Source organism: Meriones unguiculatus, chromosome X (assembly GCF_030254825.1).
Source record: "Meriones unguiculatus strain TT.TT164.6M chromosome X, Bangor_MerUng_6.1, whole genome shotgun sequence".
NCBI lineage: Eukaryota > Metazoa > Chordata > Mammalia > Rodentia > Muridae > Meriones > Meriones unguiculatus.
This window is the reverse complement of record NC_083369.1, coordinates 23,844,025-23,871,754: the sequence shown is the minus strand read 5'-3', so window position 1 is coordinate 23,871,754 and position 27,730 is coordinate 23,844,025. Positions and strand designations below refer to the sequence as shown.

The 27,730-nt window shown below is 43.0% G+C and overlaps 1 protein-coding gene across 1 annotated transcript in view; it reads right to left on the bottom strand.

The window, feature by feature from the left end:
• The window catches only part of Stard8 (StAR related lipid transfer domain containing 8), a 72,532-nt gene extending 49,269 nt beyond the window's left edge, over positions 1–23,263 (bottom strand). Inside the window, exons 1-2 of the mRNA XM_021626218.2 lie at positions 23,047–23,263; positions 9,202–9,235 (exon numbers count right to left, since the gene is read on the bottom strand). Coding sequence (XP_021481893.1) covers positions 9,202–9,235; positions 23,047–23,091 — 79 coding nt within the window. The 5' untranslated portion in view covers positions 23,092–23,263. The remainder of the gene's footprint in view (positions 1–9,201; positions 9,236–23,046) is intronic.
• Between the last annotated feature and the right edge of the window lie 4,467 nt (positions 23,264–27,730).

Here is a 27,730-nt window from a genome sequence, read left to right as displayed (position 1 = left end):
GCCTGAGTTAGTGATGGTGGTAATTTAATCATCATTTGATAATTATCATCTATGTCTTGTCTGAGAGTTTATAGGGCACTCTCATTCTCATGCTCACGCTTAGATCCTGTAATGTAAAAGCAGAGTATTAAGATCTCCATTTTAAAATGTAGAGAAATGCCAGGGGTAGTGGTGCGAACCTTCATCCAAGTGCTCTGAAGGATAAAACACAAAAATCACTAGTTCAAGGCCATCCTGGACTACATAATGCCTTGCAGATCAGCCTGCACCACAAACAAAAAAGTGTGAGACCTAAAACTCACAGAGGTATTACAGGGCTGACAATCACAATTCAGACTGAGAACTGTCTAAATTCTCTTGCCATTCTAGAGTTACTCTTCTTTTTCTTTTCCTTTCTTTCCCCCTTCCCTTTTTTTTTTGTTTTTTTTGTTTGTTTGTTTTGTGGCAAGGATGGATAGGTCATTGTAAGGAAGGATAAAAAAGCTGTGCTAACACAGGAAGAAAAAGGAATCTTTCACTCTGGAGTCTGGTTGATATTGGTCAAGTGAGAATGAGGAATTCCATCATAATAAACATTTGCTGTGAACATTGCCCACATAGAGACAATATTTCCTTTTTATAAAATTTTCAAATGAAAATGTAAAATAGCAATAAACTATGCTTAAGGCTTAAGCATGTATAACCCTGGGCGTAGCTTTACTCCTCTAGATTCTTCCTGGGAATCACAAAAGCAGGATCATTCATTTTTGTTGACAGTGAAGATCCCCCTCCCTCCTTGTCTTGCAATTACTTTCTGCAGCAAAATGAAGGATCCAACTTTTTCTTAGTGGAGTCCCTACAGGAAAAGGACCTCCTTAGACAATTGTGTCTCCAATTCCCATCCCCTACCACCTCCGATAAATAGATAGATAGGTGTCGATGATGAAACAATTCCCAAGTGTTCTCCCTGTGTCTGGCTCTATATCAGATAGGAGATTACAGAGAGAGAGAGAGAGAGAGAGAGAGAGAGAGAGAGAGAGAGAGAGATGAGATGTTGCTGTTCTTAAGGAGCCCACCATTTCCTTCAGTGCTGCTCAGAATTTTGGTTTAAAGCTTCTCTCTCCCCCAGAGACCAAGCACAGTAAAATGCTTTCCCACACCAGCCTTGGGAGCCGGATAAAAAATTCCACACCCTCATTTTAATCTGAAATGACATTTTGTCTTCCCCCATCCCCCAATCTTCTAGGACAAACAAGCCTTCATAAGCTGATGGATGGTCTTGGAAGCATCCTCTATAAAGAGGTTCTGCCTCCTTTGGCTTCAGGGGAGGCAATAAGTATGTTTTCATGCAATGAAAGTCTTGCCATACTCCAAATCTAAGGTTTTGGTAAATAAGTTCTGTGTACGTGTGCACGGATGACCCAGTGACAAGTATATCAATAGAAACTCCAGAGATAGGGAGAGCTGATTTTCTTGCAGGGCTATATTTTTGTTTTTCTGAGACCCAAAGGAGGACTACACTTCCACCTTGGATGCCAACTATGAACTATTCATGTTTTTCAGCGCAGAACCCAGAACTATAAAAGGAGTATTAAAGGTTTTTTTTTTTTTTTTTCGGTTTTTCTGATTCACCCTTTTGCATTGGCCCTATTAGTATTTGCATGTGTGGGGACACATGACGGTACCCACTTCTCAGTGGTGGCAAGCTGAGACAACAAAGCCAGGCAAATTCACAGCAGCTCGTTGGGAGTGATAAAGCGATTATTCTAGCGAACAGTTGCTGTATGGCAAGTCACTTCTCTGCACTGGGTTTCTAAAACTGAGAAGCTTGTGCTTTGCAAAGCCTGGATGCTGTATGTTGTTTTCGCATGTGTAATTAATGGCTGTTCCCTCTAGACTTTAAGGGAAGGTTCTGAGTGACTACGTACTTTGGTCATCCTCAGACAAGAGAGAAGTCCAACTGTTTCTTTAGCCGTAGCATAAAGAGCAGGATAGTTGCAAGTGAGGATGGAGAATAAGAAAGGAATGGAGATTCTGAACCAACTGCCTTCCCCCTCCTTAAAAGTCTCATTTTGGCCTTTTTCTCTTTCCAAACCTTGAAACATTCCCTGTTTTGTTTTTAACATGGAAAGTCATTCCCTTACTCTGTGGAATGTATGTCCAGAGCTATCCTGTTCCAGGGACAAATGGACATAGGGTTGGAAGACTGTGTTCCCAAGAACCCCATTTCCTATGTTTTCATTTTTCTTCTCAAAAACGCAAACCAAATCAACTCTTCCTGTTTCTGGTTTGGGATGTGGAAGGTCACACAGCAGGAACCTCCAGCAAACAGTTCAGAAAGAGACTCAGAAAACTGGCCCTGAGCTGTCCTGCACTGGAGGGGGTTGGGAGGAGGCTGTTTGAGTGGATTCAGACCTATGAGAAGAAGACTGGTATGAGAAGCAGCATTCATATTGCTGCAAGGATCAAGTCTGCTTCTGATACCAGTTTAGCCTGCTTTTCTACAGCAGACCAAAGGCGCCGTGGAACAATCAACAGCATGGCACTTGATCTCCCTGTCCATTGGGAGGTTAACTGGGAAGGTCATAGAGACTGTAGGAGAAGATCTTTGAGTCAAGACTATTCACTCTGGGAAAGGGCAGAGTCTGAAGAGAACATTGTAGAAGACTAAGCACTTGTCTCTATTTCGTCACTCACCTAGCTATGTACATGTTCTTCTGCAGTTATTTACTTGCATTGAGTTTTAAGTTCCCAACTTCAATGAGCACATTAGTCTATACAAGCAATAAGATCCCTTCTACCTCAAACACCAAAAAAGTGTAAATGCCAATAGTCACAAGGAAGAAGGAATATACCACTCTCATCAATCTCAAAGGTGTAAAATAAGATCAATAAGTAGAAGTTGGTTTACACCAAATTCAGACTCAATATTAATAGCATTCACTGGGTACAGGGGCAAGTACCTGAAATCTTAACGCTCAGAAAACTGAGACATGGAAATTACTGCAAGCTTGAAGCCCCCTTGGACTACACAGAGAGACTTTAGCTCAAAACAACAAAGAGAAGGAAGAGGAGGAGGAGGAGGAGGAGGAGGAGGAGGAGGAGGAGGAGGAGAAGGAGGAGGAGGAGGAAGACTTTGGACTGAATATAGAATAGCAAAGGCTTCACCATACCTAGAGAGTTTTGTCAGATCCAAAATAGTCAAATAGCAGGAATGATATAAAAAGGGAGCATGCTAGCACCTGAACGCTAGGTTCAGCTATAATCACTAACATTTGCTTTTAGGTGGAAAACTCAAGACTCCAAATGATATCTTCAGGAGACTTCCAATTTGTAAAGATAGAACTAATTGAATGAAACAGGTATGATATACCCCTCAAGATTGCCCTCTCTCATGGCTCCTAAGAATTCTCTGAGGGTTCTATAGCTTCTCAGTGCTTTCTGTGAGAGGCAATCTGTTAACATGACCCTTAAGGTTTCTTTCTATGTCGATATGAAGGGTAAGTTCCAAGTTCTATTGGCTTAGTGGAACCATGTGCCAAATGGATCTGCACCATTGATTTAGGCTTCTGCACCTTCAAAGGACATTTTGTCATCTGAAACCAGTTGGGATTTCTGTTGATTTGTGATAGAAGGGTCCAAAGCTGAAATGATGTGAAGAAAGTATAAAAATTTACCAATCCTATTGCCAGAAGTTCTTTAGCTATACTATCAAGAAAATTAAAGACAGTCCATGGTAGATTCCCTGTTTATGTGAAATCCTACGCTTAGATATAGGGATATGGGGCTCAGGCATATAGACAGTATACAACAGTTCATGGTCTACTGGAGAGACAAGAGAATAAGACAATATCAGATAAGGTAATGTGTTGTAATGGAAACACAGGCAAGATGGGAATTATGTCTAGATGGTGGCTTGACAAGCTAGCAAAGCTAAGCATAGAGTTCACTGGAAACCCTTCCAGTGTACATATGTAGCCATAACATATGTGGCCATAGGTTTGATTCTTGGTACTATAAGTAAAATGAGATAGGAGGAGGATAAGATGCAGAAGAAGAAGAAGAAGAAGAAGAAGAAGAAGAAGAAGAAGAAGAAGAAGAAGAAGCAGAAGAAGAAGAAGAAGAAGAAAAAGAAGAAGAAGAAGAAGAAGAAGAAGAAGAAGAAAAAGAAGAAGAAGAAGAAGAAGAAGAAGAAGAAGAAGAAGAAGAAGAAGAAGAAGAAGAAGAAGAAGAAGAAGAAGAAGAGAAAGTGTACAAAGAGCTTGGTTATAGAGAAAACAGTTATGATACAGTAGAATCCATCCAGGCCTGAGCTCCTGTAGGTCCAGGAGGAGGGCTGTGATAGTGGGGGTGGCAAAGAAGGGACAAATTTAGGAAGTATTACAAAGAAATCTCTTTTGCATGACTTACTGGCTGAATGGTAACAAGAAGGATGACAGAGTCCACATGACACTCATGATTCTTGCTTGAGTGGCTGAGTAGCTACTGGTACATTAACCAAGAAAGGGAGTCATGGATGAGAAGGTTTCCTGAGGAATGATGAAAAACTGCTCTCTGGTGGTGAGTGTGAAGGAACCACAGGCCCTTTTTGTGACAGTGTCTGACAGCACTTCCAGATCCTTCTCTAACACTTTATCTGCACTTCCTATTCCTCTATATCCTCTCATCTTCTGGATTGGCTTAGGCTATTAAAATGGGCAAGTATACACTGTGCCTTGGTACATTCATTGGACCTGCATCTATAAGCGTGTGGTGAACTCTGCTTTCTGTTCTTGAAACCAGGAACTGGGAGGCTAGGCTTCACAGCACCTTTTGTCTCAAAGGGAATAATTATGGTTTTTCACAGTACTGTAAACCCTTGACATATCCTCCCCTGACCCTAAAATCATGAAATTGTCCTTTCCATAAATCCTACTCTTATTTCAGTTTGACTTTTGGTATGATGCAGAATGGTATGGGGGTGAGAAATAGGAAACAACACAGAGTCAAATGCAGGCAAGCATGGTGACTTTTTGGTTTGATCAGATAATGAAACTAAGGTTCAGTAGAAGCAACTGACTCATGGTCAGAGGAGGAGTTAATGGCAGAGATAGGACTAAATGCTAGGTCTTCTCAGCTCAAATCCAGTGTTTCTCCCTCAGCTGAATTTACTTTAGATTATGGCTGAAAGATTTCCTGTCTCAAATGATAATCCATTCCAGATAGTACTCCAACTGGATAGTTGTTTTTTATCTTCAAAGTTGCTGGAGAAAATATCTGTCGAATGATAAGCAAGTCATGCTCTGTAAATGTTCTTTGCAAAATCACAAATAGGGAGTGGTTGAATCTATCAAGAATCAGTTATAAGAGTGATTTGGTCTTTTTCAAATAAAGGAAGTGCCCTGAGTTGTGATAATGATGATGGTTTTCATATGCTTGGTATTTTAGTCTCCTGCCCTACTGACTTTGAGAGGTGGCACCTAATTGCATTGGGAATTCACGTATTTAAATGAAGAAATCTGGTTCTATTTTCTACCATTTACACGGGCATGCTACCCCCTCCCCCATCCTAGAATTGGAGGGAGGGTACTGAACAGCTGATAGGCAGAGTCCAGTATAGAAGACAAGCCTGCAGCCAGACTGGAGCCAGTCTGGTTGGGAGTGGGAGCTCTGGTTACAGGCAAAGTATTACCCCCCAGGTTGCTGTAGCCACTTGGGCAGCAGCCTGGAGAGAGGCTCTGAATGGCTTTGGGCAACAAAGGAGCTTTGTGCAATGGGAGCAAGGGGCTTCAGAGAAGATTTGGCGTAAGTTCGGTAGGAAGAAAGTCCTGCAAGCGCACCACCCCCATCTTTACAGGCTGCTGGACAAGGGAGCTGAACTGCAGGGTCTGAGGAGGCATCACTGGATTTCAGAGCAACATATACCTTAGTGGTGCTTTAGTGAAGACTAAGTCATTGTATAACTAGAGACACTTAGACCCAGAGAGGAGAAGGAAGAAGCCTAAAGTCATGGAGCTGGCAAAGGATAAAGCCAAAACCAAAATAGAGATCCTCTGCCAGCCATTCCCCCCCACTCCTGTAGGGTATTTGAGACTGGTGTGCATTGTGGTTTTATTTGGAGGAAGTGGGTTTCAAATAGGTTCCAGAAATATATCCATCATAGAAACAATCAGTGCTCAAAAAACACAGTAGGAAGCCTTGGAGGAAGAGGAGGGTGCTGCAGGGATGCTGAAAGCTTGAGTGTGGCAAAGGCAACAATGACTCCATTCCTCCTGACCTGCTGGTTCCTATTCTCATAGTCTGTATTTTCTACTGTTCACTATGTTTCTGCCTGAGATGACCTGCTGTGGTATGTTAAAAAGCCATTGGTTTCATCTACCATATATCAGGAAAAAAAGCATAACTAGTACCATAAAACCTAATAAATGGTACTGTTTAGAGTAGCCCTGTTTATGGAAAACAGAGATGGTTTAAAGAAGGAGATTGAGTACCCAAGGCACAGGATGGTGGTGGGGAAAAATTCAAAGGTTGCTTCATAGAACTGTGAAGCTTGGGGAGCACTGTGCAGAAGGATCTGCAGAAAGATTGTGATAGCAGGGGTCCTGGAAAATCCACCTGAATTGAAGTGAGCTGAACACTCTTCTCGCTCTTTGGTATGTTAAGACTATAACAAGAGATCCCATGAATTTGCACACCAAGTTTTCCTCTGCCCACAGAAAAAAGGAAAGTAGAATTGTCCAGAGAATGATTTGGTTGACTCATCCTAATAAACTCACCAAGAGACCAAGAAGCCAGTAACATTGGTCACCTCCGAGAGGATTGTTTGCTAATTGAGAGACAAGAGTTGGAAGATATTTTGGTTTTCTAAAAGTCTTGAATTTTGAAATACAAAGGCACTGCCTTTTCAACAACAACAACAAAAATATACTAAAGTAAACCAAGGTTTCTGTTCATTCTATCAGTGAAGTGAAATATCAGAAATAATCACTTTGTCCGGTACTTTAACATTTTTTTTTGTACAAGCTCTCATGATAACTAGGCCAGCCTGGAAGCCTTTGTCGTTGGACCTCTGCCTCTGCTTCCTGAATGCTTGGACTGCAGGTGTGAGCCACATGCCCAGCTCAGCATTTCACTGTTCCTGTGCCTAATCCTTGTGCAAGGACCATGCTCCTTTTCTTCCTCTTGTTCCAGTTTTAGTATGTGCGCTGCTGGTAATCGCAACTGTGATGTCTGTAATGCACTAGTCTTTGTGGTCCATGAGTCTTGTGGAAGAAGTGCCATTTTACTGTTGTGGACAACAGCACTCCAGCAAAGAAACAATTGGCTGGGGCTCATACAATGAGATCTATAAGGAACTCTGGGCTAGTGCCTTGCTGCTGCAATTACTACATTCATATAAATTCATGATTTCTGATGACTTGTCCTTGATTTGGCCTGAGAACATGCACCAACATTTGACTTGCAATAGACACTTTTCAAGTTTGAACCCACACCAAGAGCAGTCTCACCTTAGCTTCATAGATGGCAACCTTTCCTGCCACCCTCTATAAGACATTTCTCTCCCCTCTGGAGGCCACATGGTCCCCATTTTCCCAATGTTCAGCATAAGTATGTCAACTTTGTAGAGATACTCTTTTTTTTTAAACTCAGTATGTTCACGTGGATGACCTTGAACTCTGATCCGCCTTTTTTCTTGTCTGTCTTACCACACTCCATTTTTTACTATGCTACATACTGAACCCCGAGTTTCATGCATGTTAGGCAAGTATTCCACCAACTGAGCTATATCACTGGCTCCCCTGGCACACACAAGGGGCAGCTGTAAGTGCATTTGTCTGGTATGGGGGGAGGGTCACTATTTCAGGGCCCGAGTGGTTTCTTTTAGCCCATGCAGCTGGTGTCTGGAAAATGGAGAAGTTTGTTATTCTCCTAGTGTGGGCAGCACCCAGAACTTGTGCTCTCAGAGGTCCCTGGTGCCAAGAAGAAACTGTGCTCAGCAAGTCCTGGAATTAGGATGGGGGTTGAGGAGCAGATGCATGCTGTGTGCTTGTCAAAGCAATGTTTCTTCTTCAAAATAGGTCTCTCTCATCTGCTGTCATAGCAATGCGAATAAACACCCCACCCCGTCAGTTCTCCCTTTTAGCAGCTACCACCCAAGAATGCTGGTTCCTCAAGTGGAAAAGTCTTTGGGAAGTCACCAACCACCCCCTGACTTCTGATAAGACTGCACCTAAAGCAGCTTCAACTATTTTGTAAGGCCCTTGACAGCAAGGTTTCTATGATCCCTTCTAACACCTTCACAAGATATTTCACTTCACCCTTTAGCATGATGCTTCATTGCTTCCTCAGTGTTTCAGTGACCACCTCCAGCCCTAACTGCCATCTAGGAATGATGCTCATTCAACTCACGGATGCTCATTCAAATAACGAGCTACTCCTTATGAAAAAAAAAAATGAATGGCGATGGCTGAGGCCTTGATGACCTCAGCAAAGCCTGGCCTACGGTAAAAGTTCTAGCAAAAACTGCAAGCCTTTTCCTAACTAGAACCCTACCTTCTCTTTTTTGCTAAAGTAGTCATCCCTCTCTGGACAGCTGCATTCTCTTCATCACAGTGAAGTTGATTGCAGACTGCTGCTGGCTTAACTCATATCCAACTTGACACCAAAGGGCAGAAGGAAGATAGTTGGTCAGACTCAAAGAAACTTGCCAGAGAGCAGAGAGAATTATTTAATTATACATGTCCCATTAATCTAACCAGTCCTGAAGCCTACCTCCTCTTGGAATCCTTCCAGACACAGCAAATATTGGCCTATCATGGATACAAACCTCAAATATGAAACCTTCCTCTCTCTCCCTTTGCTTACCTACACCCCTTTTCCTGATGCATTGCCCATGCATAGTACACGTGCCAGTGGGGAGAAGGCATCTGAGAACAAGGGAAGCACATGGGCAGCTGCCGCTTACTGATAGCTCTGGAGGGAAATCCTTCCTGGCTCACAGACAAGAACCAGACCTTCATCTGAGAAATAAAGAGGCACTGCTCATAAGCAAGAGCCACCAAAGCAGGGTGGAAAGAGGCCAAGATGTGCCCAGGGGAGGGAGACAGAGGGAATGTCTCCAGCTTTGCCACCTAGCCACTGCCTCCATTCTTTAAGGTTATCCACTAGCCCATACAGATCTTGACGAAGCTTTATCTCATTGCAAGGCATTTGTGAGGTGTGTGGTGCATCATGTATACTTACCAACATTCTTCCTCACTGGCAGCAATGGGAAACACTGCAAAGGAAACAGAGAAAAGGTAATGGCATCACAGACAGAAAATGTCAAAATTGAAAGTGGGCCAGTGAGATGCCTAAGCTGGTAAAGGTGCTTGCTGCCAAGCTTGATAACCTGAGTTTCGTTACTAAAACCCTCAGGGTAGAACAAGAGAACCGATCCCTGCAAGTTGTCTTCTGATCTTTGTATTTGTGCCATACCAAGCACACGCTGTGCGCAGACAAGTAATAAACATACATTAAAAACAGAAAGGATCGGGGCTGAAGAGATGGCTCAGTGGTTAAGAAAACTGGCTAGCTCTCCCAGAAGATCCAGGGTCAATTCCCAGCATCCACATGGCAACTCACAATTGTCTGTAACCTCAGTTTGGGGGGCTATGACACCCTTACAAAGATACAGATGCAGGCAAAACACCAATTTACATAAAATAAATAAAATACTTTTTAAAACCTGAAAGTGATCTTTAAAACTAGCAAGTTCAATCTACCCATCTTATGGAAGGACATATTGAGACCCAAAGAAGAGAAGGATGAATTAAAGGAAAAGTGGGGTTTACAGTCCCAGACTTCCAACTACCTATTCCATACTACTTCTCTCTACTCCACTGGCTGTTTCTTCTGATTCACTTTTGTCTTACAGAGGGGAGAGTGCTCCAAGTAGCTCACAGTACAGTTTCAGTGTCTGACAATACAGACTGTTGTCACAGATGTTTAGCCCTGGGAAGCCTAGAAGTAAGGTCTTTTGGTGGAAATAGCAGTATTTAGAACTGGAAAGCCCGAGTTGAGGGCAGCCTTCTTACTGATTATATGTGATGCTGAACAATACTCACAAATCACTTGAGTCTCAGTTTCTGTATACTTAGGAACAGAAGAGTAAAAACCCTGACCTCCCGGGCTTTCTAAAGAAACATATATAGTTGGGTTCAGTGGCACACACATGTAATCCCAGCACTGAAGAAGGCAGAGATAAGAGAATCTCTATGAATTCCAGGCCAGTCTGATCTACAAAGCGAGTTCAGAACAGCCAAGGCTACACAGAGAAACCCTGTCTCACATAAAAGAAAAAGAAGAGGAAGAGGAGGAGGAAGAAGAAAAGAAACCCATATAAGAATGATTTTCAGTATCTAAAATAAAAAACAAAACAAAACAAAACAAAACAAAAACTGTGAATTCATTCAACAAATGTTTACTGAACACCATGCTTAGATGTTAGGAGTGTAAGAACCCTCTAAAGAAGTAAGGTCCTCATGGCAGGTACTTCTTAATGGAAAGTGACAATCAATAAACAAAGAAACTAGGACATTTTAGGCATCACAAGATCCAAAGAGAAACTTTTAAAAACATGAGCTAAGCTGTGATAGAGGAGTGTGAATAGGAAGAAGGGCATGGTGAGTCTCTCCAAGGAGCTGAACTTTGAACAGTGACCTGGGTGATAAGGAGAGATCTGTATGAAGATCTGATGCAGAGTATTCCAGGAAAAAAAAAATCTGAAAACAGAGGTGGGGTGGTAACAGCCAAAAGTCTGCAGGGCTTCAAAGCCAACAAGAGGATCTTGCATTTGCTGGAAAGCACAAGCAGGTAGCCATTAGGGAGCAGAGAGTGAACTGATAAGATATGACTTCAATCTTAAAAGGGTGTTTTGGGCTGCTGCACAGGGTGGGGGTTGCAACATTGTAATGGAAGCAGAGAGCTTTTGTGTGTTGTCAGGCAAACGATGTCAGAAGTTTGTACAAAAATGATAGTGATCAAGCTGTTAAGGAAAGAAAAAAGGAAGGAAGGAAGGAAGGAAGGAAGGAAGGAAGGAAGGAAGGAAGGAAGGAAGGAAGGAAGGAAGGAAGGAAGGAAGGAAAAAGAAAGAAAGCAAAGGTCGATTTCTCAGAGGTAGCAGCTTCTTGCTTGTTCTGTCCTTTATATAACTTGAAATCAACCAAAAGGTTATCAAGAAAGGGGCTGTCAGTGTAGGTGCTTGGTCTCTTGCCCTCAGTTCATTGATGACCACATCTGGTACAGAAACTTAGTTCCAATGCTTCCTAGACCTAGGAAGACTTGTCTCTATCTTAGATCAGCTCAGAATAGAAGTCAGGTCTGTCCTTGAAGAGCACATTTATTTATACACAAGAAAAAGAAGGCATTAAAGCTTATCCACTTTAGTCTTCATTGGGAGGGCCTGTGAAGAATGTTAATGAGACAGAAAGTTCTAGAATCAGAGAAGCGTAGTCAGAGAGGTACAGATATACAAATCCCCCGAAAAGCTACAAAGTGGAACTGTGAATAAACAAGTCAAAATAATTCTCACTGGTGGACAAAAAGAAATACAAGAAAGAGAATGAGTGAATGGCTGGAAGAAAAGAACAAAACAAAGTCCTGTGAGTTCCTATATATGACAATTCTGATAAACTGAGACATGAACTAACAGTTGGGACAGACAGCTACTCTGTATTCCTGCTTTAGTCATATTAAATCATTTCTCTTCTATCTTACAGCGAGCCCAATTGATCATGGGTATAATGAAATTAATGTCCTTTCAAAAGATAACTAGAGGAGAACCTGGTGATTTAGGCCTATAAAACTAGATACTCAGGAGGTCAAGACAAGAGTACAGGTTCAGTCCTATCTGTGCTACAGAGTGAGTCCAAGACTAGCCTGAGCTATGTAGTGAGATCCTGTCCCAAAATCAAAAGTTGAGAGGAGAGCTTGGGATACAGTGTTCTCCCTCCCATCCCCCACTCTATTCCCCAGACTTGGTCTCGTAATCTAGGCTGCTTTCAAATTCATGATTCTTCTACTTTCACTAAGGCATTGCAGGACACCACATCTATTCCCAGCTTTAATTTTGCCCTCTATTCGATGTTTATCTGGTAGCTGAAAGCCTTGTAGAATAAGAATGGGGCATGAAATTCTGCATGCTGGTCTTAGGCTACAGTGGTACTTCCTGTCTCCTGGTTGCTGAATGTATTCCTGCCAGAGCTGAGAATTCTGACTCCAAGAGCAAGAGCAACAAAACACAGTCACTCTGAGCTGGAAGTGGTGGTGGATGCCCCGTACTTCCAGCAATCTAGAGATTGAAGCTGGAGAATTGTAAGCTTGAGACCAGCCTGGGTGCACAGTAAGACCCTAAAACAAAACAAGACAAAAAGCCATAATTAGTAGTGATAACTTCTTCCTCAGTGAGCCATTTGTTCATATTGTGTTTATTTCCTGATTCATTCCCTAGATGTCTGTCAGGATTAGGCCCTATGCTAGATACTCAGGAATTGAGATAAATCAGATTCCCTTCCCGAATGTGAATTCAAGCTACATGTGGAGCTGTCACATGTTTAAATCTTACCAACCCCACTGCATAAAGCTTTCTGGAGTCATTTTGGGGTGGTGGGTAGGAGGATGCTTTGTCTTGAGGCCCTTGTCAAAGCACTTGGATCAAATCTTGAAGGCAGACAAGGGGGTGAAAAAGCATGACAATCAGAAGGAATTGCCTAGAAAAAGGGCAAAAGGTGTCCAAACAGCCTATAGTCTGGCTGCAGAGTAGAGTATCAGGCACAGCCAGATCAGCAGATAGGGCCCAGATTAAGAAGGGCCATGTCAGTCTGGAAAAACATGGAAAGGGCCTGAACAAAGAAGGAACACAGATGCATGCTGTAATTTGCTGTTGTTATTTGGTTGGTTTTGTGTGGGATTTTTGTTATTCTTACTGTTTATTTGGTTTGTTTTTGTTGTTGTTGTTGTCATTGATAGCTGTTGTTGTTTTAGACAGGTGTTACTTCATGGCCCAGACTGTTCTTGAACTTACTATTTGGTCCAAGTTAGCCTCAAACTTGAGCCAATCCTCATGCTTCAATGATGTAAATGTTGAGAGTACAGGCATGAACAACTATGGGCTGTTTATGTTTTTTTAATTATCATGTATTTGTTGGTTTGTATGCTGGGTATTGCACCTAGGGCATCATGCATGCTTGGCAAGTGATTTACTAGTGGACTACATACATCCCAGCCAATAGATTCATGTTTCAGATTGTTACCCTATTTCAGCTGTTCTCAACCTATGGAGGGGTCACATATCAGACATCCTGTATATTATACATTTACATTATGATCCATAACAGTAGCAAAATTACAGTTATGGTTGAGGATCACCATAACATGAGGAACTGTGTTAAAGAGTCACAGCATTAGGAAGGTTGATAACCACTGCCCTAGATATTGAGTGAAGAATGGGCAGGGCATTAAGCAAAACCAGACAGGGAGATCAGAGTAGTACCCAGGATCTGGATTAGGTAGACACCTTTGAAATAGGAATGAAAGCACCAATAAACAAATGGACTATTCATATGGTAGAAGCCAGATAAAGGACAGATGATGAGAAATTTTAAAAAGGGAGGGATTCCTGGATGACATCTACATACTTAGTCTGGCAACTGGGTAGATGTTGGTACTAAAATAAGAAACAGAGTAAAAGGTAGTTCTAGAGTTTATGGGGGGAAATCTTCCCATTACTTTGAAACTTGTCTTGAATCTGATCAGCTGTAGGAGACTGGAACATCTCTCAAGAGAGTTCTAATAGGTGCTAGGGTTACTTGCCAAAGCAAAGCTAAACAAAGGAAGATTTAGTCCCTGCCCTCAAAGAGCCTTCAGTCTTGCAGGGAAGAAAGTGACCAGACAGGAGAGAAAAAGAGATGAGTTTTGTAAAAAGAAAGAGGTTAAGTGTCTAGACTAGCATGAGCTACAGTAGTGAGAGTTTCAACCTCCACCCCATCAAAGAAAAAAAGGAAGAAAAAATAGATTGAAGGAGAGAGAGAAAGAGAGCACCAAAATGAAAAGCATAAAGATGGTTGAGTGAAAAGTAAAAAGGTCTTAGACAGGTAGCTACCAACAGGCTTGTTCTAGACCCAAAGAACTGTCAGCCATATGGGTGGAACCAAGATCACTGCCCCTAGCATCCTTCTTGCCCAGTGTACAGGCCCTACATAGTCCTTGACCTGCCATCTGAGGGGAGACCTGGAAAGTCATTTTGTCCTTTCCCTGCCTGTTTTTTCAGCCTCAAGCTCCACCTTTGTTGCCCCGCCATCCTGTCACCCCTGATCAACCCTGTGCTGTAGATCCAGGCCTCAGGCCACAGTCCTGAGAGCACGTTCCTCACATTCCAGCCTCCCCCAGTCCTCTCAGCTTGGCCACACAGAGCCCTATTCATGGCCTGGCCCTCCTCCCTTCACACAGGGACCTCACCACCCCCAGGCCCAGCACAGCTTTTGCCAACACAGACTATGGTTACTGTGGAAAGCAAGCTGCCCTGGCCCCTCTAGAGATGAATGCTCAGGCTCCCAAAATCATTCAACTGGTAGGTGGGTATATGAATTTGACAGCTTGTGTGTGTGTGTGTGTGTGTGTGTGTGTGTGTGTGTGTGTGTGTTTTGTTTACTATACTCAGTAAACTTGCTGGGACTAGAATGGGCATTGGATTGAGCCAGGCTTTCACTGGATATTAGCAGCTAGGACACATGCTGGGTCCTTAGATAAGCTCACAGTTTAATATGGCAACAGCTGGATTACATGGAGGATGGCACGTTGGTTGGGAATAGACTGAGCTCATTACTAAGTTCTACTTTGGAACACTTCTGTCATGGTTTCACTTTTAAACCCCATGCCAGTGTCCTGGAAACATGCAGTAGTGTTCAATGTATGTCTGCTAATGGAGGAAGATATAAATCTCTGCCCTAAAAAGGGCAGCGGAGAGCTGGTTTTAAGAAGGACAACCCCACATGGGCACTCTAGACTTCACTTGCCCCCTATATTGATACGTCCCAGCAATCCTTATCCTTCCATGTAGCAGAAAGGGGAAGGACAATCCTAGTTGGTTGAAGGCAATAGAAGAAATACTTCTAGAAGGCTTTTGTAGAGCTCCTTTTAGGACGACCCCCCTCCCTTTGCGACAGGATCTCTCATAGTCACTGTATAGCTAACGATGACACTGAACTCTAGATATTCCTGCCTCCAACTCCTGGGTGCTGGAAATATGGTGTGTGTCACCATATCTGTTTGTATGTGACATTCTGGATTAAATCCAGAGCTTCATACATGCTAAACAAGCATTCTCAGCTGAGTGCTTTTTGAGGGATCACCAGGCCTCTCCTCCTGCCATCTCGCTGAGGGTGCTAGCTGTCCCATGTCAGCTGGGAGAGTATGGTTTCTCAGGAGACCTGAGTGTCCATTCTTACCCTTACGACGAGACAAATGTAATCTGTCTATTCACCTTCTCCCTGAACGAGTCCCTGACCAATAGTCTCAGGATCACCTGTCTTTCTATAAGTGACACTCACAAGCATACAAAAGAATTCCTGCTGATTTAGGCATATTCCTCTTCAGTTCTGTTAGGGCTTTCTTCTTTCTTCACCCTAACTTCTCTGCTGGCTTTCAGGGATGACCCAATCCTGGCCCCTCTAATTTAACCCCATTCCCTCAAGTCTTCTTCAGTCTTGCCCTACTGTATTGCCTTAGCAGCTAACAGCCAAGCCAGGGAAGAGAGTAAGGGAGAAGCTTCAACCCCCCAGGGGTTCCCTAGATAATCTCAGGAATGTCCTGTCCCAAAGATTTGACTTTCCCACCAGTCAACACAAATGCTCCTCCCTGCCGAAACCTTGGGAATCTTTTTAGGAAGAGCAGAACAGCCCTAGAGGGAGCAGGGTAGGAAGTGGCTGGTTAGGAAATACAGTGGTTCCAGTGTGAGTGGAGCCTCAACTCCTGGCTCTGACTAGTATGACCGAAGGTGGGAGGAGAGCGTTAGGATTAAGAAGAATAGGAGATTTTTAAAACAACTCACTTCCAGAAATATAGAGTGATAGAATTGATGTTTTCTATCAGTCTTTTGCTTCCACAAGATGCCTTCAGCAATAGGCTTTCCAAAGTCAGGGGAAGAAAGAAATGGCAGGGGTAAGTTTTCCTTTTTTCATAAGTGAGATAAGTGAGGGCCCAAGCCATGGACTCATGATCATACCACAGAGTAGTATTTCTTTAATGTTCACATTCATCCATATTTACTGAGAGCTTACTTTATAGCAGACCTTTTCAGTATATGTCATTCCAGCAATTATGAGGTAGAGCATGTATTCTTCCCTGTGTTGTAAATAAAGGAAACTGAGGCATAGAGAAAGAGGAAGAGGCAGAACCTGGGTGTATTGCTTCTAATTACTTTAGTGCACCACCACAAACTACTCTCTTTTCTCCAGGTCTCAGTGGGTGATCCAGCCCAGGGCAGAGGAAAGGCCAGAGAAGGTTTGCCCGTGACCAGTTCCAGGGCTTCAACTCCATTTTCCAAATGCACACCTTCCCTCTTTCTATGTCTTGGCAGCCCAGCCTCAGAACTACCCACTGGCCTAATCTGTATGCTTCCTGGCATTAGAAGTACAGGTGACCACCAAACAGTTGGACAGAGAGATGGGGTTCAAGAATTCCCTTCCCCTATTCCCTGGAAAACCTCTGACTCCAAACCATCTGGGCTACTGCTTCTTGTTATTTTTACCAGTGATTTGGAAACATAAGCCAAATCCTGGCTTCCATAGCTTCCTGGGTCTCCAGCTGTTCTCAGGCCCTAGGGGCTGTTATGAGGAACAATTACCAATATAGGCTCTTTTCCTTGAGCCTGGGATCTTTTTCTTCCTCCCTAGGGAACTGGAGTGAAAAATCACTGACATTTTAAGAGCAGTGTTTTATATTTCGTTTGGTCATGTGTGTGTGTGTGTGTGTGAGAGAGAGAGAGAGAGAGAGAGAGAGAGAGAGAGAGAGAGAGAGAGAGAGAGAATGAAAAAATCAAAGCAGGAAGGACTCAACAACCTTCACATTCTGTAGGCAGAAAAACAGGCCTGGATTACATATAACCACAGTAGATTTTGATAACAAGATTTTCTGGTTTGAAATGTCCAGTGTCACCACAGAATAGCTATGTCACCTTCGGTAAGTTTTCTAACATTTCTGCATTTCAGTAAAATGAAGATGATGGAGATGACAGCACTGTCTTACAGGTTAAGTGCTATGATATGTTGTATTAATATACTGGAAGGGCTTGGAGTAGTGTGCACCCTATGATGTGTGCTTTATAAATACTAACCAGCAAGAGTTTGAACCTTCCTTAGTTTTTAGTCTAGCTGTTTCCACTTCTACCCACAACAGTCTTAGTGTCAGATGACTGCTCCATCCCACAGTCACCCATACTTTACACATTTTGGCACACACACACAAAAAAAAAGCTGAAGGCAAAGTTGTGAATCAAATAGGTGAAAGGATTAATAACATGTCTTCTCACTCTAAACACCTGGTATTTTTGCTTACATCATGAACATCAAAGTAGAATTTCCATGCAGAAGTTTCAAGGTCTTGGGCTGAAGGTATAGCTCAGTGACAAAGCACTTGTCTAGTCTGTAAAAGCCCCTGGATTCCATACCCACCACCATCAAAAATTTACTAACGTCTTTCATTCTCATTTATAAACACCTTCTCCTCCCATTACCATTCACTCTCAACGCCTCTACTGAGGGGGGGAAAGCCTGGATCTCTGCCTCCTTCTTCTTCTGTTTCCATCCTTACTTTCCCTGAAATTTTCTTGTTCTTTTCATCAATAGACCAATCCTTCAGCTTTAGATCCATGTGTCAAGCTCTTATCTCTCAGTTCCTTGGCAAGTCCATTATGGAAGTGTCTGACCCAAGAAGTCCCCCTGGCCTAAATATGGCAGTTGTCTTTATTAATGCTTTCTTCCCTACCCAGTTGTCTCCTATTCTATGCTAAAAATCTTTTCCCAGAAAGCAACCCAGAGTATCTGGAAACTAATCCATAGTTCCTCTTGTATTCCATCTAGACCAATAAAATTCCCACTACTTATTTTCTTGCTTCAGTCCATGATCCCTTGACTCACAAATCTTTGACCTATGTCAGTATATAATCAACTTACAATTAACCATGCAAGGATAACCCACAGTATGGAGTGTTCACACCAGAGTTGAAAGACAATACCCACTGCTCAGCGAATATAATAGTTGACTTGGCTGAAGAATTCTGCACAGAGACCCCAGTTTAATCCTCTTTCAGACAGATGGCCTTGCTTTGCTCCTTTAAAGCAGTTTTCTCATGACTTGAGAGTCTATGTCATAATTTCTTTGGATCCAATAATTGAGAGGTGGCTGCATATACATAGCTTATATGTATATGTTTATGTACACACACACATACACTTACCAGAAACTGGTTAATTAATCTGTGGAATGTAGAGATGGGATCCAGAAGTCTGAAGTCCTTTCCTAGCCCTGAAAGTTTGTATACATTTGTATATACTTGAATTCTCCAGATTGTTCTTGCCCCTCTCACAACCAATACACAGTGCATGAGATACGTATCTTGTTTGTGGAGATAAGGGCAAAGGAATGGAAAAAGCAGAGCTGTCCTGGAGGCTAGGAGTGGAAATACTGAATCATTGTCACACTGACACCCCATATCCTGCCAGGAAGATTTCCAGCAGAATGAGACACTATGAGTTAACATAGGGGAAGAGAAGGCCTGGGGTATGCACATTCATGTACGTACATGAATGTAAGAATTTTGTAGTACAACCAATAAAGAGGGTACAGTATATAAGACAGACTACATTTCATCAGTCTGTATCCTGACTCCTCATATGACCTTGGGCACCTCAATCCTCTCCAGGCCCCAGTTTCCTCATGAGTAGCTTGGAGAAAGAAATGGTTGACTTCTGAGGGCTTGCCTATATCTGTTACTACGCAATTACATACTTAAGTTTTAAGAGGAAAGAAATGAAAGACAATACGGAAATGTAACCATCTTCAAGTCAACTCGAAGTGATGACAGAGATGGAGCTCTACCTCTTAAAGTAGTATCCTCTAGGGACTGGTGTGTTTCAAGTGAAACAGAGAGAGAATTCTTACCCATGTCTATTATGGACATAGCACCAAGCTAGTTTTTGGGAGGGAGCAACAGGTCACACCAAAGAATCAAAAAAATGGTTATCCCAATGGTGTGGAGGAAGGGTCTTAGGCATGCTTGACTGTACAGACAGATGGCCATAGCTATATTCCTGGCCCTGCTGACCCCAGGGAAGACACATTAGAAACTGTACACTGGGCTTGTTTCACACCGAATGCCTTTGCTTAGGATACCCCCTAAACTCAAGAAACTGAAAAAACAATTCTAGAACCTTTGTAGTATCCTTTGCTTTTGAGTTGTCAGACTTCAGTTCCTAAATAAGTCACTTTGTCCCTAGACCAAGACAGGGTCAAAGTAGAGAGCTGAGGGTTAATGGTGACAAAAGACTAGACAATTAGTTCATGTCAGAGGCAGTCCCTGTTCCCATTACTATGGAACCCACTTGGACGTTGAACTGCCATGAACTGATTGGTCTGCTCTTTGATCACCTCACCCTGAGGGGGGAAAAACCTTACCAGGCTACAGAGGAAGACAATGCAGCCACTCCTGATGAGACCTGATAGACTAGGATCAGAAGGAAGGAGAGGAAGACCTCCCCTATCAGTGGACTTGGAGAGGGGCATGTGTGGAGAAGGGGGAGGGAAAGTGGGATTGAGAGAAGAGGAGGGAGGGGCTTATGGGGGGATACAAAGTGAATAAAGTATAATTAATAAAAATTAAAATAAAAATATTTTTAAAAAAGAAAAAAAAAAGACTAGACAATATCTAAGACCCCAATCCTCACTCTCCAAACATAGAATAAACCCTGCCCTTTGTTTGGTCACACCCAGTATACTGCTTAGAAATTTCCTTTAACAGGACAGGCTCCCTGGGTCCTCATCATTTCTTTGAGCTGCCAACAGTGGCAACATAGTTCTTCAGGTCTGCAGGCTTTGGCTCACAAAGGTCATGCTTAAAGGTGCATAGCTAAAATGTATGCATGAAGATTTGTGGGGGAACTTAAACCCAGCTTGCCTGCTTACCTCTTCATCTCTTCAGCTCATACAGCACAGAGTTATTGGGGCTTGGTTTCTCTATCAGGACTCCAAGAGAGCAGAAGTTGATGCTCTCAGGGGGTCTTCCATCTACAGCAGGCTCTGTACAATCACAGACCACCTTCAGGCAGCTTTTCCATAGCTGTGTGACTGTTCATGGGGAGGCCTGACTCAGAAAGGGAGGGTGCCTCAGAACAGCACTTTTCTTTGAGCAGGCTGGTAAGTCTGCTCAGAGCACCCAGCCTTTGACTGGAAAAGGAGACACGAGGCCCACGTTTAAGTGTGGGTCTGGCAAGCTGCCTCTTAGCCCTGGTATCTGGTCATGTGTCACTTTGTATCTCTTTTACATAATTTTGTGGCTATTCCTGAATCTATATATCTTTATACATGTGCTCAGAGGGGTATGTAGTTGTATATTTGTATATCTACATAAATCATTCTCAACCTTCCTAATGCTGAGACACTTTAATACAGTTCCTCATGTTGTGGTGACCCTCATGAGTAAAATCATTTTTGTTGCTATTTCTTAACTATAATTTTATTACTGTTATGAACCATAATTTAAATATCTATGCTTTCTGATTGTCTTAGGCCACTTTTGTGAAAGGGTCTTTAAATCCTCATGACCCACAGGTTGACAACCACTGATCTACATGCCTGTATATGTGTGTTGTCTGTGTATGCATCTACATTCATGTGTTTTTGATTGATCTGCTTATAGTGTATATGGCTGATTATCCCAAATATAAATATATGTTTTGTGTTCATGTGCATATGCATGCATGGAATCATATATGTTTCTTGGACCTGGGATGGAGATCTCTGACCTTCTCTTTTAATTTTTCCAGTCCAGTGGTTTCCAAAAGACTGACATGAATCAGAGGTATTTTCTGAGCACTCTGAACTAATGAGTACCAAGGGATGTAAGTTCATAACAAACACTTAGCATAGTTCATTAATGGGACAGTAGATGGGAAGCCTCTCAGGCATCAAACCCCAAAGTCACTTTCAATTCCCCTTTCCTTTATTTTCATCATTCTATCCAACTCTTCACCAACTCTCTTTGCCCATAACTGGAGATATGGCCATTGTAGCTATCTCCTTCCTGGCCCCTTTCTCCACGTGGGCCCTTCCATATCACCCTTATGCTCTTGCTGCCGGAATGCTTCTCCTAAACCCACCAATTTAATTATATGCCTACCTTCTTAAAATTTGCTCCCCAAACCCCAGAAAAACGGGCCCTAGACATTAAGATTTCATTAAAATAGAGAGAGAAACAGTGTCAAAATTCTGAATTTTTCTGAAAACAGACATTAAAACTTTTCTCAGTCTTTTTTTTGCAAAAAAAAAAAAACAGCATTTGATCCCTAACCCCATAGGAAAGACTCAATAATCTCCAAAGAAAAGCTTGTTCATTGAGTTGAAATCATTCATATTTACAAAAACTGCACATTGTTTTGCTTTTCTCTAATTCTATCACATATGGACAAATTTTTCACTAAAAAAACAAAAACAAAAACAAAACCAGTAAATGAAGATCATGAGCCCTCGGATCAATTTCAAAGCCTTTGAGAGGCAGCCCAATTGCCCAATTTCCTACTCTCTTCCAACTCTTGATTTTAGCCCCACCATGAATTATTCTCTACCCTCAGCCCACTGATCATGCACCAATTTCCAGACCCACCACCCTCTGCCGGTTCTTGCTCATGAAGTTCCCTTTGTCAGGCATGCCTGGAATTCCCTGCCCCTCTTTGTGGACTGACAAACTCTTCCACCCTCAGGCTCAACCCAGATATGACCTCCTGTGAAATCTTTCCAAGTCCTTCTGGGTGGAATGGAGCTTCCCTTCCTAAGAGCCCCAGCAAGTCTTTCATCTTATCTGACAGTCGGGATAGTTGCTCAAAAGTCTTCCCAGGAGACTGTACTTTGAGGAGCCTTATAATATCAAGAAAAGCACAGACTTTTAACTGTTCCAGCCATAGCTGAATGATGTTGTAAGTATCGCTTAGCCATTTAGAGTGTCTCTTCCACAACTATCAAAGAAGGAAATTAGTAAAGAAGGAAATTAGTGGAGAGCAGTAAAGATCACCCAGGTCTGGCAGATGAAGATATTAAATAAATGTTAGGGTCTTGGTAATTGAGAACAAAAATTGCATTCCATATTCCCATGGATTCTCTTGTGTTCCCACATTTCCCATGACCAGGACAGAGTAGGCCTTCAGTGAATATTTAGTGCCTGCCTACCTGGCTATGTAGTATATAGTTAGCTTGGCATGTAATGAGGACTTGATGAACATCTGTCATGGTTCTTATTTCCTTTGGAAGGATACAAGCCACACCCTTTCTCTCTTGTATACCTCCCTAGCACCTAGTGCACAGTAGATGCTTGCTCAATGTTGACATGAATAAGAATAATACACACCATCACTTGTGTGGTTGCCACATGTCAGGCATCATGTTAAAAACCTCACACCTTTGTGTTTGCAAATATATGCTATGTGAACAGTAACAGCAGCCTCCTTTCCCTCCAAGGTTAGTTTAGCCATCTTCATTTTAAAGCTGGAAAACTGAAGCTCAAATAAGTCAAGCATCTTATCTTTGTGGCAGGCTTGGAAAGTTAGAGACTGATCTGATGAGAAATGAGCCAGCTAATTTGCTTGTTTCCGAAGAAGAGAAGTATAAGTTCAGAGACTCAGTCAAGTGACAGGGGCAGGGATTGAATCTAACCCACTCTGGCTCTGAGTCTTACCCAGTCTCAGAAGCTTGGCATGCCTTCCCTGTCATCATGCAATGGGCTCAGCTGCTTGCTTCCCCCATGAACAGGGGCCTTAGCTGGGCTGCAGCTGGTAAGACACTTACCTTCACTTTCCTGAAGCAAGCCCACAACACATCCAGCAGAGGCATAGTGGCGTGAGAAGCTGGAGGGAGCAGCAAGGCTCTGCTGGGCCTGAACCCTCTATCTAGGGGAAAAGTGAGAAGAGACCCAGAGATCTGTGAGAGTCAGCCTTATCCCTGTGCTCCATCAGCGGCCCTGGGAAGAGAGAGGCAGACAGCAGCAGCCTCTCGTCAGCTCAACAGCTCAAGGGGAGGCCCCTCCTGGAGAGTGAAGGGTGGAAAAGACTGGAAAGAAGGAAGGAGGGAGGGAGAGAGGCTGGCTAAGGAGGAGGGACCAGGAGGCGGATCACTGATTCAAACTCTGCACGGTTAGCCAGTTGGCTGGGACAAACAGCGACACTGATCGAAATTCCCTGAATATTACAGTTTCCCCAGAGTGGTTTTCCCGACTGTCTACTTGGATCACAGGCTCACCCTGCTACCTGTGCACTGGTGTATTTGTACACTGGCCAGATTGCCTCCTGGCTTACTAAGTAACATTCAAGCTTTCCCCGGGGGTTCCAGGCACAGCCCAGACAACAGAAGAGCTGTGGATCCTGCCGGGAAAGGAATGAGGTGCAGATCCTGGGCAGGAAGAACAAGGAAAATGTGAAGGCAGAGAGGGTGGAGAGGGAAAGTCTGCTGCCTTAGACATCCTTCAGATAGGAGCTCTGAGCCCTGCATCAGGGTGTTCACTTTCCAGCCCGATTCTAAGATTCTAAAGCCAGTAGTTTTGCCTCAGTCTGGCACCCTGCAGAGGTCACAGTCTTCCGCATCTCAGTGTTCCCAATTTTACAGTGAAACTCAGGCTTAGGAGTTTTAGTCTGTTATGAATTTGACTCTTGTTATGGAGTTAAGTACAAGGCAAGTTTGGAAAAAAAAAAAAAAACCTATTGTGGAGAAGTACATCTCTCAGAATTCCTGAGCTGCCCCTTGGGAGTCCACAGAAAGTCAGACCACACTTCCCAAACAGCAAATGTCATTTCATCCTGTCTCAGGGCAGATCAGCTCTCCCCCAGCTCACATAGGTTGGGCGTATACATTTTAATGAACATCTTCTGAAGAGATGATGACTTCCTTCCTTTATCTGTATCCATGACAAGAGCCTTTCAAGTCCGAAAATCTAAACTTGAACACTCTGGATGTTATGAAGTCAGTTCTATTAGCAGAAATAGAGCAGTGGGCAGTTCTGGAGGCTTTCTGGGCAGGGAGCCATTTAGAAAACAGTGATCCTTCCACACAGCACCCACCCTTCCCTAGACCTCACAAGGCAGGGTGTCATGGCTGGTGTCCAGAGTCTCCAGGGGACTGCATGACACAGAGCCCAGACTCGGGTCTTTGGGGAGGGGATGCATCTCACCATGAGGTCCAAAATAACTTACTCCTCATGGCCTAACTTCTCTTTCAGAGGCCAAATTGGCCCAGCAAAGGGCCAGGTTCTGAGTCCCTGAAATTTCCCGGTCCCAAGCCTACTTTGAGAAAGCCTCTGTCTGCCTTTGGGGACTTTCTTCATCAGTGGTTTTTGTCTTGAAATTTATTCAGAAAGTCTGCTCCTAGATCTGCCTACAACTTACCCTATGATCCTCAGTTTCCTCATTTATATCCCAAGGAGGTTAAAGAACTCTTCTCCCACCTTTTCCCTACCTCTAATCTGAGAGTCATACTACACGGAGCCTGGCCAGAAAGATAGATAGCAAACACTAAACCAACTGGCTCCTTCTCAACCACCTCCAGTTGAGAGCAGGCTGAAAGCAAGAAGCTACACTACATGGCACAAAAAAGCCGTGACAGAGAAAAAGCATTTCTTTGAATATGTACCCTCTGTCCCTTTGGCTAGAAGCCTGATCATGAGCAACTATGCAGCAACTTCTATGGACTGCATAGTCTCTTGCTCCCTGGAGTTTATCTCTGTCTTTAGACTCAGACACTGGGAGGAAGTACATCCTCTGTGGCTTTGGGTATTCACTCACTGAGCAATATTGCACAGCATTCCACACTGACCTTAGAAAGCCACAGACTTCCGTTTCAACTCTGACCTTCCACACGAGTATGGTCTTGAAGTGGTCAAGTCCATGAGCTCCAGAAGTAGACTGCCCAGATTCCAACCCGTTTCTGTTACTCTCTAATAGGCTCTAGGCCGTTTAATGCCTTAGTTTTCCCATCTGTACAACAAGAAATAACAAGAGCATCTATTTTGTTGGGGAGTTAAACCGAATGAGGTACAAGATTTAGAACTATCTTTAGCATAATTTAAGTTCTTTTAAAAATTAATTAATTTTTTAAATAAATTACAGTTTATTCACTTAATATCCCAGCTGTAGCCCCTTCCCTCATTCCCTCCCAATCCTACCCTCCTTCCCCCATCTTCTCCCATGCCCCTCCCCAAGTCCACTGATAGGGGAGGTCCTCCTCCCCTTCCACCTGACCCTAGTCTATCAGGTCTCATCAGGCCTGGCTGCATTGCCTTCCTCTGTGGCCTGGTAAGGCTGCTGTACCCCCCTCACGGGGAGGTGATCAAAGACCCACCTACTGAATTCATGTCAGAGACAGTCCCTGTTCCAAATGTCATTTGCCATTATCGAAGAAGCATGTACTTTGGAGCCTGGCAGACTTAAATCTTGAGTCTATCTTCTATCAATGTGCCTTTATCACAGCCCCATCCTTTCTCTAAGCCTGGCTGTGGCTTCACACTTGCACTGCTTGGGTTCCACTGAACATTCTTTAAATGTTAGTCCCTTCCTCCTTTTTCTGTCTTAGATGCTCACTATTCCTTGCCTCTGGAAGAATAGTATTAGCCTTGATTTGGCATGATCCTTAAGTGAGTTCAGATCTAATCCCTGCTACTTTGAGTTGCATGATCACCTTAGGAGGGACCATCATGTTTTCTGGTTATACTGGGAACATGAAAATTGCTAGCCATCTCCAAGGGGTGCTGTCATTATGAAGGAGGGAACAATTAGGCCTAATATGAAGGTAGGGGTCCATTCACACAAGAGCTCAGTCCTCCTTCCTCTCTCCACACACATGAGGGCTTCTTTCTTAGGGTGAGGAATTTACAGAATGCAACCATTAAGGAAGGTAGAATTCAAGTGGCTGGACAGCTGTGCACAGGCAGCCAGGGAAGCTGCTTCATCAACACGCATCTTTCCAGTTGCCTTATTTTCTCAGTCTTTGGATGAGATATAATGGAGTATCCTGTCTAGAGCCCCAATGAATATTTTAAATCAAGAAACCCAAGTAAAGGAGAAGTAAGGCCTACTGTGGCCAAAAGTGGAGAAGAAGAAATAGTGTACTTGTTTCCAAGGTAACTGTGTACAGGCTAGTGATCAGATCAGGGCTCTGGTAATAGAGAGTGGGCAGAATAGAATGCAACAGGATGTCAGAGAAATGCTAAAGCAAGACTGCTTTACACTACTAAAAATGAAGCGCCCAAAGGAATTTTATTTGGCTTGTATCTAGCAGTATTTATCATATTATGAATCACAATGGAAACACTCAAACTATATTGACTTTTAAAATATATTTAAAATTCTTAAATACTAACACAAATAAATTTTAGAGCATATTTTATATAATCTATAAATAATGATATTTGCACAATAAAGCTATGGAGTATAATTGTTTTACATCTCTGGATTTAGTATCTTATATCTGGAGTCTTATAGCAGCTTCTGCATTCAGCCCATTGCAAATATGGTTTGGGTTAAAATATAGGAAGAAATCCTGCCTTTTGTAGAGATATGGTTTATATGGTTTATAATGGGAGACCTCAGTGTTCTTTAAAAGGTTTCTAGGTCCTCTGACCCTTTCTATCTTTCTGCTCCTTCACAATGTTCCTTGAAGCTCAGGTGTGGGAGGGTTCTGCAGATGTATCCATTGGGACTGGATCCACAACTTTGTATACAGATTGCTGTTAAATTGGGTCTTCCCAGAGACTCATACTCCAACCAAGTACCATGCATGGAGATAACCTAGAACCCCTGCACAGATGTAGTCCATGGCAGTTTAGTGTCCAAGTGGGTTCCATAGTAATGGGAAGAGGGACTGCCTCTGACATGATCTGATTGGCCTGCTCTTTGACCACCTCCCCCTGAGGGGTGAGCAGCCTTACCAGGCCACAGAAGATGACAGTGCAGCCACTCCTGATGAGATCTGATAGACTAAGATCAGAAGGAAGGAGAGGAGGACCTCCCCTATCAGTGGACTTGGGGAAAGGCATGCATGAAGAAGAGGGGAGGAGGGTGAGATTGGGAGGGGAGGAGGGAGGTGCTTATGGGGGGATACAAAGTGAATAAAGTGTAATTAATATAAAAAATAAAATAAAAATTGTGTCTTCTAGTAACATCAGAAGCTACACTGGTAAAGTTTGACCCATGACCACGCAAATGTGAGCTGAACAAGGAGTATACCAACAAACATACCAAACTAAATGGGGACAGGCACTTGAGACCTCAGCACTACACAAAGAAATATAGGCAACTGAGTAAAGCTGGGAGCAGGAAAGTTAGCCTACCCAGGAAAGAGCATACCAGTTAGTTTGTTGTCCAGTGCCAAAAGGTCAACACTGAAGAAGTGCATACAAGAAATATTACATGGACTCAGCAGGTTATATTTGGGAATATAGGTATATACAAATATAGATAGGCATGCAATAACAGTTGATTTTAAA